This window comes from Nuphar pumila, chromosome 15 (assembly GCF_984573655.1).
Source record: "Nuphar pumila chromosome 15, dmNupPumi1.hap1.1, whole genome shotgun sequence".
Taxonomy (NCBI): Eukaryota; Viridiplantae; Streptophyta; class Magnoliopsida; order Nymphaeales; family Nymphaeaceae; genus Nuphar; species Nuphar pumila.
The window spans coordinates 25,910,793-25,924,502 of record NC_143263.1 but is presented as its reverse complement, the minus strand read 5'-3'; the positions used below and the strand labels follow the sequence as shown (position 1 = coordinate 25,924,502).

The following is a 13,710-nucleotide window of genomic DNA, read 5'->3' as shown; positions in this document are numbered from 1 at the left end:
GTAGTTTCATTATGTTAGTTGTCTACAAAAAAAACCCACACCTAAACCCATTCCAGATTAGGGAATAAAAATTCAGAGAACAACTATTTTTTAGTCCCAGAACAACCCTCTCCAGTTCGGTCCTTCCAATGAAAAATCACACGTGCATCACAAAACAAAATAAATTTTGAGATTTTCACTATGGGTGACTTGATATGTCTAACACAAGTTTTCAAAAACTTATACTTAAATTTGTTTCTCACAAATAATTAAAAATTCTATGATACAGGCTATTTCTATTATTTAACATGTTATTTTCTAGAAATTATAGGTTTTGGACCAAACTTTCTTGATTTTTAATTTTCAAACTGTGACAAATCAACGTACAAGATTTTTATCGTGTGTTTTTTAATCTTCAGACTAATATATATAAAAATCTCAGCCATAAATCTAAAATAGTTTGGGAGATAATTTTTATGAAAATCTATAGCCTACACAGATTTTCTATCGGGATAGAAATTCTTTGTTGACTTGCAAAGGTCATATCTCCCAACCCATAACCATTCAAAATCCAAATCAACCAAAAAAGCTCTCATAACACGTATTTACTAACAGGATCGTTCTACGTATGCACCACCTTCAATTGAGCAACCACACCCGACCAAGCCTATCATCCAAGGAAGGAGTGTAGGAGAAAGAAAGATGAGGGAAAGCAGTAGAGAATAGAGATTAGAGAGAGAAATTATAGGGGACATGTCAGAGGAGGGAGGTTAAGGCCTCCTTTTATAATCTATCTTGAGTTTTCGATTTTCATTAAGAAACTCCACCTTAGCGTCATCTTAATTGAATTTTTATTATATTACTTGTAAATGTATTGAACATAGGCTAATTATGATTCTTACATGAAATAGGATACAATTGAACCCATTAATAACTAAGTCTCCTAAAGAATATTGAAACTTTTGACTTTAGCTTAGTATAGGATGTTCGGAAAGTATGAGGGGGGCATCCCACCTATGGGTTAAGCTTTCTTAATTAATCCAAATAAATTTTAAATTAAATCCAATCCAAATCTAATACCAAATTAAATGAACATCAAAATTAAATCACAAATTCAAAATAGAATTAAATCCAAAATTGAAATTAACTCCTAATTTAAATTAAATCTCAAATAAATTTTAATTCTAAATTATAATTATAATTCAAATAAAATTCAACTCAAAATTGAAATTCAAATGAAAAATCGAACCAAATTTGGAACTTAAAATTCATCTTTATTTATTAAATAATTATAAAAAAAATCACAAGCATTACAAGACATGAATCCAGATTGGATCCCCCGTATAAATATTTATCTTTTTGTTTTCTTCTAATAAACAGGTAGGTAGGGATCTGCCTTACCCCAGCTTTGCTTTATTCGTTCGAATAAAAAAATGTTTGCATCCTCGTGGATGGAGCTCTACATCCAAGTTTGATAGAACTCATGGCCAACAGACCTCTCCTCATTGGCCTACCTTCAGCCACCCAGTCCAAGTACTGGGCTTTTGTTTGGCGCACCCCTGGTGGTGCCTCTGCCTAGACGTGGGCCATACGTCTTGGCAAATATATATACCAGGATTCTCACTGACGTTTTATTCATGGCGGACTTTCAAACTATCCAGTGGCTGAAACCATTGTTCTCCTGTAAGTTAAATTATTTCAGTCCCTGATCCTTGTAACTGTTTGCACTTGGGAGTTTAATGAAACGTTATCTTTATGTTAAAAAAACAAGGACCATTTGAGGTTTTTAAAGCTCGACCTTAACCTTAAGGTGTTTTTATCATTGCTTATTTATTAAAATTCATATTTTATTTTAAATTATTTTGATGAAAAATATAATATATATATATACACCATCCAACCAAAGAAAGATCCAATATCTCCAAATAAGATGACCCCACTTCTTCAATGCTTGAACATCTTATCAATCGAACCTCATATGTTATGGTTGACTCCAATCAATCGGACCTCATATATTTGTTCATGCTTTACACAAAGGCATGAAAAATCAACCGCTCACAATGCATTTAAAACTTTACTGTACAAAGTATTGTGGACCCCCGGCTGATTTTGGGATGGTCCATTAATTAGATATATAAACATTTATGAACCCATTCTTGCACCTCTAGGTCCTCGTACAAGGCTTCATTTGGATAAACATAACCGTAGCAACCCGAGAAGCAAACTTAAAGAAAGCAACTTTTTATTCTTCGAATATAGCAAAAAGAAAAAAGAAATACACCGGCCCTGCAAACTATACAACCAGTGAAACATGATTTCGCAGAATGGGCCATAAATTACAAAGGAGTAAGAGACTCCCACTGCTTAGAGAAATCGATAATCAGACCTCTCCTACTTCCTGCTTTATTGAAATTGGAGGAGCCCAAGGAATCTATAAGCTTATCAAGACTCTTGAAGCTCAAGATAGTGTGAATGAGAGGCTGCAAGCAATGCTGCTCCAATACCAGAGCCATCATTGGAATGTTGAAGGACCACCATCTTAGAGGCCTCATCACCAAGTAGCTCCGCGAGACTGTCCTCTAAGCAATTTCTGAAATAGGTGTAATGCTCATAAAGCCCACCATCTACGGCCACAACTGTTCTCTGCATCTCGCCATCTCCAACCACATCCCTTCCCAGTTTCTTCAATATGCCCAAGATTCCAGCCGCAGCCAAACGGGCGCCTCTTACAGCAATGACATCACAAACTTCAACGACGACTTTGCGAGTACTGAGAGAAGTATTTGATATCTGAAAAAGAAAAGAAGGGAAGACAATAAGGGAACAGAGATCCATCAATACACTAGACATTATTCATATGCATTAAAAGCTAATGATTTATACTGGGCTCCACCAGGTGAACTAATAAAAGAGATCACACCCATAAAATTCTGCTTAACAAAAGAAGATTAAAGCATACCCCTAACACATCCTTCAGTTTAGTTCCAACAACACTCAGATCGGGAGAGGTATCATGATGCATTGCTGACATGATTGGTGTTCTGCAATCAGCCACAAACAAAAGCAAAATTATCATATTCATAGCACAGTATATATGCAAGTTGTCTGAACACATTATGCACTAAACACTATATATCAGTAGTAATGGATGTTGTCGAAAGAAATTAACGAAACACTTGAGAAAAAACCATCAATGTATGCACTTATTTGGCATACTTGGCATCTCCAAGTGACAAAAGGAAAGTTCGTGTGTATATATATATATATATATATATATATATATATATTAAAGATGGCAGCACCAAAAAATTTTAGATGATCAAGGATGACTCTCATTTAAGACACCTGAAAGCTTGTGCATAGAAATTGCTTCAGTATCTAAATGACTAAAATCCGGAGAAAAGAAGTAAACAGTATGTCCACAACTAGTTCATTATGAAACAGAATCTCAGCAAATAATGAGAAAAATGCCAACATTGAACTGCAAAACAAAGATCTCAATAGAACATGCTTCATCATAAAGGCCTATTTAACAGTCAAAATGCAGGTTGGCTCTGAATGTGTGGGCGGGGGGAAGTGCAAAGTGGGATGATTCCTCCACAAAAAACGAATGTGGTCAGGGGTTTATATAATGATCTTTGTCCGTTTCTTATTTTTATGTCATTTTTGTACACAAAAAAGACTCCCAGAGCCTTTTTAACATCAACTTGGATTCTGGATCATATTTGAGACCTACATATCTGAGTGATCATATTACTTTCTGATAGAGTGGGTCTGATGAAATTAGAGATATACTTGAGTTGGTTTGTTGCCCCATAACCCTAAATACACACCACCAAACCACAAACTTCTACTGTCAACGAACAGGTCACTGCATTAAACGGCATCCTGCTTCTTTGAATCTGGGAATTTCAGAGTGGGAATTGATCATCTGGACATGGACAATGCAATTCTAAGATGAAGACAAAGTCCAAATCTAGTTATGCTTCAAGTCACACTATTGAAAAGCTTCCAAATTTCAACACAATAGTCACCGTCCAGTACAAACCAAAGCCAAATACCAAAGAAGGCATCAAAGACGATATCCTACCGTAGGATAAATGGAACTTCAAGATTGGGTGGAACACTTTCACCAAATAGAGCAGCCTCTTCAGCCAATCTCCATAAGACTCTCCGAACAATTTCACCCAAGTACATTCCTGAGATCATTTTCTCATATATCTGTCGAGAACAACAAAATGTTTCAATATTTAAAGCATCTCAAGTATTTGCAAAGATTATAATTATAGCCATTTCAAGGACTTGCCTGTTCACCAGGGTTCAGACTCTCAGCATCAAGTGCCTCGTCATATTCAGTATATGGAAGATGAGCACATCGAAAATTCCCCCACTCCATGTTGATGACCTGCAGCATGCAAAACACAGTGATGCATTAAATTTTCCTGTCTTTTCTCATTTTCTGGTTTCCTGTTTTCCAGCAATATATAAGCAAGAATACATGCAACTCGTTCAAGCAACATGTGCAAATGATGCGACTTGAAAAGATATTGATCAGTCCCAGAATAAAGAGTAACTGAGTAAGATACACAAGGTGAAGGAGGATTCAAAGTTTCTAACCATCTGTCCGGATTTAGGTAAAGGGCCATTCAATTTAGGAATTGATTGTGCATGATCCACATATGCAGCATTTGTTCCGGTACCCAAGATCACAGCAGCAACAACATCATTGTTATTATATCTGCCTCCAGCTAATGTTCCAATTGTATCATTGACCTAATTCATATGAACCAAGTACCAACAACTTAAAAATGAATAAAGGAAAAACTTAAGCACCACCGACCAATCCAACAACTAAACCCAAAAGAAACAAGGGCATGTTTTGTACCAGTGCAGCCACACGCATATCAAGACCTTGCCTATCAAGTGCTGCAGTCAGTTCAGCAACTACATCTTTGCCAACCTACAGAAAAAAACATGAAATCACAATCAGGGAAAGAAAAAACCACATACAGTGGATAATGCATACTAAGAATGGTAGGAGTGTAGGACACGACTCAGGAAGATATGTATATCCAATGAACGTCATTGGCTTCACATATATTACAATTTACAAGAATATTATGCACTTTTAGTTTTCCTTGCTATTGACATCAGTCTCCAAAGATTGTAGAAACATGAATTGGTTGAATTTTTGCGGAAATATATAAAGCTAATGTTATAAAACAAATCTCACAAACATGACAGGGGATCACACATCAATAACTTGTTCAACGCCTCACTTCCCAGTAGATAGCTGATTCCAAATAACGTTGATGATCATGATTTGCACACTGAAAAATAGAATACATTTATTCAGGTCATAAGAATACCCCTTCTCTTCTTTTGCACAAGCCCTTGAAGCCCTATTAGCCCTTCTAGCCTTTGAAAATGGATTCCCTCAGGGCTAACCGGGTATTCACTGATACCTTATAATTAGCGCACCCTCTTTCGTAGCTGGGCTTTCTCCTTTGGATGATTCCTGCTTCATTCTAATTATATATTTAACAGCCTGTCCATATGGCCAGGCCTCGATAAATCGTGTTTATATTAATCTTTTGATGACAAATAAATAAATAACAACACAAATATATATATATATAAACTATATATATATATATATGTGTGTGTGTGTGTGTTTAAAACATCATTACTTATTTTTAAAATATACACTTAAATAATTAAAGGAAATATCATGATTAGTATGGCTGGATAAACAATGCACTGATAAGCTGTGGAAGACCATGTAGTAGGACAAGAAACACCCAAAACAGGTTCTCCACCTTAGGTAGAGAACCTAGCAGCCATTGTTTTCAAGCAACATATGATGAATACAGCAATTGATTCAAAACAAATCAACCATGGGCATCATTTGACAACTGGGGAAAAAAGAGGAAAAAGGAAATGAAACTGTCAAATACTATAAACTACTTGCATTTCATTCAACAGTTAGTCGATGTTCATGGTCTTCAATTGATGCATGTCATAGCTCAGTTTGGGTCTGTAGACGATGACACATGCATTTGGCACTTAGAAGAAGGAACACGTCAATGAAAAAACAAAGCCAAAGAACCAATGACACTGGCACTGAAGAAGCTCAAATTATTTAAACATATCATTCAATTTAACACATGAAAAATTGGAAAGAGAAAAAAAAATAGCTGGTATGCATTAAAAAAACAAGAAGAACGAAATAGCTGGTTAAAAAATTTATAAAGAAAATAATTTTATAGTTTTATTAAGGAGAAAAAAGTGCATAGAACATGACTAATTTTTTAGGGCATTATCACAAAAAAAATGCATATAAAAGACCATAAGAAAAAAAAAACACCCAATGTTTTTTGAAATTATGATACAAAAAGATCATGCTATTCATGCAACGATGTTCAAAGATGAAGTTGAAAACTTCTATTTTATTTTATTTTATCTTGAGTAATTGAGTATGCCATTTTGAAGGCCAAAAATGAGATTGAACTGAGACTTTTCCTTTAGAAAGGGTGAAATACCTTGCTTTAAAAAAGAAACTTCTACCAAAACTATTTTCATCAAAATTGGGGAGTCTATAAATTAGTTGTAGTCAAGAATACCAACTCCTCACACGTCATTTAGTGCAAATTTGCTACCATTAGAATTAAAGACTTCGTCCTGCTTTTCCACAGATTCTTTTCTCCTCCTCCATGAAAAAATAGTTGCACCTGTCTCTTAGTTTATTTTGGACATAATTTAAAAACCCAGTGAGTTTACCAGACTCACCACTAGATCTGATCAATCAATTGGATTGACCAGGTTCTTGATAAATTTTGACTAAGACTCACTTAAATCGGCGTATTAACCGATTATATATGTCACCTCCCTTGTTTTGGCACTCTTTGCCTTTCTTTAATATTTTCCCATTTTTTCTGTGTCAGGAAAAAAAAGAAGAGAATAGAAAACGATAGTCTTATATAATTTGCTATACAACCTTTATTTTCTTTAGAGTGGCGAGGTTTGTCAAATGGCCAAAATCACTTAACAATGCTATAGCTGGAAACAAACTTAATAAACGAAAAGATCTTGCCAGTTACTGCAACATATCCATATAATTAAGATATTAAGCAAAGAATGCTTGCTTGGAAGGAATTATATTTTACTCAAAAATCTCAAGGGAGATTATCTCCAAAAATTTGTAGTCCAATTGATAAAAGATGAATGATGAATATAAACATAGTAAGAGAAACTTGGTCTAATTTCTCCAGAACGGAAGGACCAAATCATATAGACCAATCAGTGAATGGGAAAAAAATTAAAGCAGAGAGAATCAGCACACTAACCGTTTCATCAATTGAGAAACCTTTTGTCCACTTAATCAACGTCCCAGATGCAATTGAGTTTTGTTTGACAGGGAAGGAAAACGTAAACCCAAGTTCTCTCTGCCTGTTAGACGGAAATTGAAAATCTTCACCTTCTGTAGCAACAAATTTTGCCAGAGCTGCTGCTATGTAATCAAACAGATCCTGCAATCATTCCCCATTTTTCGATTTCACAAGAATGCCCTTTAACAAGAGAATTGATATATTCAAGCAAATACAAGATGAATTACACTACCCACCTTAGAGGATCCAACCATCAGTTCAGGGGGAATTGACACTTCTTCAAACTCCTTTTTTACTACACGTGATTCCTTCCCCCCCAACTGTACGCGCAAAGTTCGGAAATTCGTTCCACCAAGGTCTAAAGCATAATATAGCCCTTTTTCATCCCTGGAAGGCAAATATAGAGAAAGAAAATCAGGATAAGATCTCTTTCTCTCTCAAAAATTTTGATTTTTGTTTTTGTTTGTTTTTTTCATGAGCAAATCTTTCCTCTATTTGACCTTGACTTGAAGGCAAAAAGTAGTACATGAAATCTCAAAAACATAAGAAGAAACTAATGGGCTATAAGGGACAAGCAGGACAAGCTAATGCTATTGAACTAATTATGAGCACATTTCTAGAACACATTTCCCGTCAATAGCACAACTAATCGAAAAACAGGAAAGCGAATACCAATTCATTACGTAAGCACCAACCCAAGTGCACATACAAGTCCAAGAAAGTGAACATCACAGCATCAAACACGGAAGAAATCGGAAATGCCTAAAAGAAGAAACAAAAACGAGAAGAACAAAGTGTGTGTATATATATATAAGAAAACACGTGCAAAAGGCAAAGCACCATGCATTGCAGCAAAGAAAATTTCAGTGGTTAAGAAAAGACACATACCATACTCCTACAACATCACAAAATGACGAAGCTGTCATAATCCCATACTCTTAAAAAGAGCCAAAAGCATAACCTCCACAAAAGAAAACAAAATTTCAACAGAGCAACAAAGCCAAAACTACTCATTAAATGATTAACAATGAAAATTTCGAGTTTTCTAAAATGAAGAGTCAGAAAATGATGAAAGAAAAAGAAACGCTATAGCAAATGTGATTCTTGCATAAAAATACAACCTTTATGACGAATTCACGGTCACGTTAAGAAAGATAAGGGATGAGGGAGCTTAACAAAAACAAAAAACAAAAAAAGAATCCGCGGGAAGGGGAAAGAAGAGGAAGACTAACCCCGTGGGCAGATTGTCCACGTAGCTGATGATCATCTTGAGCATGCTCCCTCCCTCCGACGCGAGCCCGGCGTGCATCTCCGCCTCCATCGCGTCGGCCATCTGGCGGAGCCGCTCGGCCGGCGCCGCGCACCGCTCCTCCAGCTCGCGGAAGATCGTCTCGGTGAGGTTCTCCCGCCCGGAGCCCCTCATTGCCGCCGCCACGCACGCCGTCGCCGCGCACACGATCGCCGTCCCCATCGCAGCCTTCCGCATCGCTTCCCACCCCACCCCCCGAAAAAAAAAAAAGAAACCCCCTAAAAGTAATGAAGAAGAGCTCTATAGATCCCCCGCCGATCGCCGGAATATTCCAAGAATCTCAGAGGGAGCTCATGTTCCTCCTCCACCGGACGAAATCGGCAAAAAACGTGACCGGGAAGAAAGCGAAACGCAAGAGGAGAGGCCGCCTCCGCCGGCGAAGATCCCCGTGGACGTCGCTCCACCGGAAACCTCAACAAGAACTGTGCACGTTCCCTCCGCCACAGAATTCAGAAGGCAAAAAAGAAAAGAAGAAGCAGAAGAAAAAGAAAACCCCGCGTAACTCTCCGGCGAGCTCTAGGAGAAAGAGACGAGATTCCGTTTGGATGTGCCGGAACTCGGAAACGAGCAAGATCACTCAAAATCACGAAAGCGAGCAAGGATGACGGTGAAAGAAAGCCGAGAAGAGGTGGGCTTTTCAAGAGGGAGGGAGGGAGGGAGGAGAATAAATTAACCTCGCCGTTTTGAGAAAATTACGAAAATGTCCTAGTTAATCCGCTGACCGTTCCTTCGTTCTGGGAGGAGGGTAGAAGGGAAAAGAGATTTTGCCTCAAAAGTGCCCAACGGGACAGTGGAACACAGTCTTTACACTCTTTCCTTCTTCTGGATCTGGATCTGGAGGACTATGTGGATAAGGATCCCAGTAGTAGGGCTCAAAACAGAGGGCGCCCCTGACTGTCTTGGGACTCGTTATATCCTTTTCTGGATAAATTTTTTATTTTAATTTTCTTTTATTTTAATATTATTCTTCCCGTTCAAAAATCAGTTTATTTGTTTATTTATTTATGTTTATTATCTGCCACGTACGTTTTTAATACTTATCCTGCTTAATAAGGCTACGCAGATAAGAAGTTTGAGTCATTTACGGTTGGCAACCCTCATCCATGATGAGAAAAGACTAGGAGATTTAGAATCTGGGAAACCCGTCATGCGATCAAAAAAAAATTTATTTATTGTTTTCTTGAATAATTTTATTTTCAGTTACTTTTAGTTATATCCTCTTTCCTTAAATAATTTCCTTTTAGCTACCAAATTATGTTTTTCATACTTCATTTAAAGAGCGATCTAAATCAACTATCAACTGTATTTTCTAAAATTTCAAAAATATAACAATTAAAAAGCATTAAAAACATAAGGACATCAAATTATCAAAAATAAATATAATAGTAATGAAATTTTGGCTATTAAGTGACATTACCAAAACCCAATGAGGTTTGGCGTAGCGGGATGGGAGTGTAGGCGGTCTAGGTTCAAATCTCATGAGTGTCATCCATTGTGCAAGTAGGGGTGACAGGGAGAGGGTGGGGGCCAAGGTCTTCACCCCCTGCCCTCATCTCAAAATCCTGACTTTAATCTTTGCTTTCATTCTCGCACGGGTTTGGATTTTAACCTCCATCACCGTTTCATTTATTCTATTCCCGATTCAAAGGGGGGGCAAGGTTCAGTTTTTCCTCAATTCATTGTCATCCCTAATAGAAGGATTGAGGATGGGGCGGGGCGGGAGAAAGCATAAGCCCATCCTTGCCTACTTGCTCTCACGGTTTTTTATTTTAACTTTCATCCCCATTTCATGTAGGGGTGGCAAAACCTGACATGACCCGCCAACCCGCCTCTTAGGCAGGTTCGGGTTTGGCAAAAATGAACCCGTTTAATAAACGTGTTGACCCGCCTAACCCATTTATTAAACAGGTCGGGTTCGTGTTAGGAGTATGCCAACCCGGCTGACCCATTTAATAAATGGGTTAGGTGGGCGGGTCAACTCGCCAACCCGTTTACCCGACCCAACCCGTTTATTAAGCGGGTTGACAGGTTTAGGACAATAGGACCTAAACTTTTGAGGCAAACGCCGCTGGTTTATTCGGTACAATGGGCATCATGCATATTTCCGTGTTGCATTTTTTTTCCTTTTTTTGGTGTGGGATTGTGGGGTCGTTCTTTTGGTGGTAATGGACAGCCTAGACGGAGCATGATGACCCTCAGCCATGATACACTTTAGGACAATAGGACCTAAACTTTTGAGGCAAACGGTTCTTGATTAAGCAAGCCTAACCCTTTTAATGGTGTAGCGTCAGCGGTAGGTCACTAAACTTTGGGTAGATAGGGTTGCCCCAGCCATTGAGCGACCCCCTTTTGGTCACAATCTTGGGCAAATGGGTTTCCTTTGGTCGCTACCCAACAACCCTTGAAGATCAAGGGTGCATTGACGTCAGCAGGTAACTCTCAACGTCAAGAAAAAAATGAAAAGAAAAGAAAGCCGGATTCACTGATTTAGACTTTGGGTAAGAGTCCATGATGCGACTATTCAAAACCCGTGATCTTACGATTTGGGTGGTCGGTGATGTGGGGCCGGTTTCTTATCCGTTGGATTAAAAAGGAAAAAAAAAATCTCACGTATACAATGGGCTAGACAAGTGGGGTCCAGCACCAGCCGTCCCATTATGCAATGTGCATGGACACCCGTAAAAGACTTACCAACTACAAAGTATTATAATAAATTATGTTTTGAACTATTTTTTTTCAAAAAAGGTACTTGTATAAATTATATTAATTAAATTTATAAGTTTGAATTCTAGTGCGCAAATTCAACTCAAAAAAGGTTTCTTAGAAGAAACGTCGAGGCAGTTATACGCGGCTACTTATCCCAAAAAATAAAATCGGGATAAGTTTGGATAAGGCATTATATTCCGTTGAACTTTGTTGCAATCATCTATAAATAATACAACTACTGCTTTCACACATTCTCTTGAGAGTCGATATTGGAATTTGATTTTTCTTGCCCTCCTAGGACACTTACTACTGAAACTCGGGGCAGATGATAGGCATAACACATTGACACGTTGACGTGTCCTTAGTGTCCACTGTCTCAAATGTTGAATTTGTTTGGATATATCAAACATGCTCTTTTACAGCTAATAAGAATAAAAAAGAGGAGTCCACATGGGCTTTGATGGGGGTGACTAGACAAGGTCACCACTTGAACGGGATGTCACATGTTTGAAACCCACGAGTGACATATACTCCCCCAATGGAAAGAGAAGACCTCAAGAGTTTTACCAAGGGTGGTATTTATTTATTTTTGAAAGGGGGAGTGGGCGTGGGGTATATGTTGAACTATCCAAACAAATAGAATTTTTTAAGTGACAAATTTGTTTTATAACATTGCGATCAACCCTTTGTATCAGCAATTAGATTCATTAAATCCTTGCTGGTCTGCGTGGTTTGGTGTGTGATTTAGAATGAAAAGACAGATGATAAGATATTTGGCTTTATTAAATATTCTTGGAAGCTTTGAATTTCCAAAATCTTTGCTTTCCTAAAGGGAGAGGAATCTATGGGAAAAATCTGCTTCTCTTTAGTGAGAAGCCCACTTCCTCCTCATTTTCCAAATCAATTCTCTTTCATTTTCTTTTTTCTTAATGTTTCTCTAGTTTCTTATCGCTTCTCACTAGTTTACCCCATTTTTTACAATTTGTATATCAAAAAATTATAATTTTTTTTTTTTAATAACAAGCTTGCACGTTGGTTTTATATGTGCTCATCATTTCTTATTTGCGTTAGCATGTGCTTTCATATTTGCTTTATATGTGTTTCCTTTTCATTTTTCATGAACTTGCATAATTGTTTCGCAAACCTATCTTGCTTCTCGCTTTATACTACTTTTTAATACTTGCTTCCCCGCTTAAGCTTCTGGTATCCATTTTGTTTCCTAGCAATTTAACTACATCCTCACCATGACATTGTTCTGCATATATCTAGGGATGGTAGTGGACCGGGGGACAAGGTCTCCACCCTCACCCTGTTTCCCGCTTTCATCCCTGCACGGGGATGGATTTTAACCTCCACCCCCACCTCCATCTCCGTTTCATGTCCTCCATCCCCAGTATTGAGGACAGGGCAGGGATTGGGACAGGTACGGGGTGGGATGGGGAAAAGCATAAGTTCATCCCCGCACGAGGATAAATTTTAACCTTTATCCCTGCCTCCATCTCCGTTTCATGCCCGATGCAAACGGGGCAAGGCGGGGTGGGGCCGTTGTCCCCAGATCCACTGCCATCCCTACATATATCTCACCTGAATCATCACCCTTTTTTATCCCTCCTAACACTGGCACCCAAACCGAGGTTATATGAAAAATATGAAAGATCAAAATGGATTTCAAAGCATATTCCAAATTGATATTAGGGGGGCATAAACTAATGGTCCACAGGGACATCAACAGATTGGATTTAGATTCAGATTTCATATTTTAACTCTGCCCAAAAAAATACACTTTAGAATAACCGGACTTGTGAGCCAACTTCCTCACTCCTCGGTTTAATGATTTGGCGTATCATCATCATGGAAGAAGAGAAACTTCGCGCCCTTCTTGTTCTTAACATTAAAAGATCCAATTAGTAGGATTGTTAACCATAAAAGATCCAATCAGGCGGATCCTTAAAGTAAATCAAATCAATAATTGAAGTTAGACTGTGTGCTTTCTTGTCCCTATAAAAGATATCCGATTAGCTTATCGGATTTGGATTCACTTTACTCTTTTCTTGTCTGACTCATAATCTGATTGGGCTAGATCAATCAGATAAGGTAAGATTCTGTAATGCTTAGATCGGACTCGTTTGACAGACTTGATAATTTCCTGATATAGATGCATCTTTCACTCGAAATTTCATGTTAAAGACCACCTTTTTAGAAATTACTGATATAGTCCTAACATTTTTTTTTTTAACATGGTAAGAAAAAGGGTATTTTGGTTATTTTTTATTTCATTGAACATTTCGAACTTCGAGATCTTTGGTGGGGGGTTCCACGACGATGACT

The 13,710-nt window shown here is 37.8% G+C and overlaps 1 protein-coding gene across 1 annotated transcript; it reads right to left on the bottom strand.

The window, feature by feature from the left end:
- Positions 1 to 2,207: 2,207 nt before the first annotated feature.
- LOC149814877 (hexokinase-1-like) lies at positions 2,208 to 8,992 on the bottom strand. The gene is made up of 9 exons (XM_089989019.1): positions 8,600 to 8,992; positions 7,604 to 7,754; positions 7,326 to 7,508; positions 4,865 to 4,939; positions 4,597 to 4,752; positions 4,286 to 4,384; positions 4,070 to 4,200; positions 2,939 to 3,020; positions 2,208 to 2,769 (listed from the first exon to the last, which is right to left on the bottom strand). Exons 1-9 carry the CDS (start codon positions 8,851 to 8,853, stop codon positions 2,422 to 2,424), a joined length of 1,479 nt encoding a protein of 492 aa, XP_089845145.1. The 5' UTR covers positions 8,854 to 8,992; the 3' UTR covers positions 2,208 to 2,421.
- Positions 8,993 to 13,710: the final 4,718 nt, after the last annotated feature.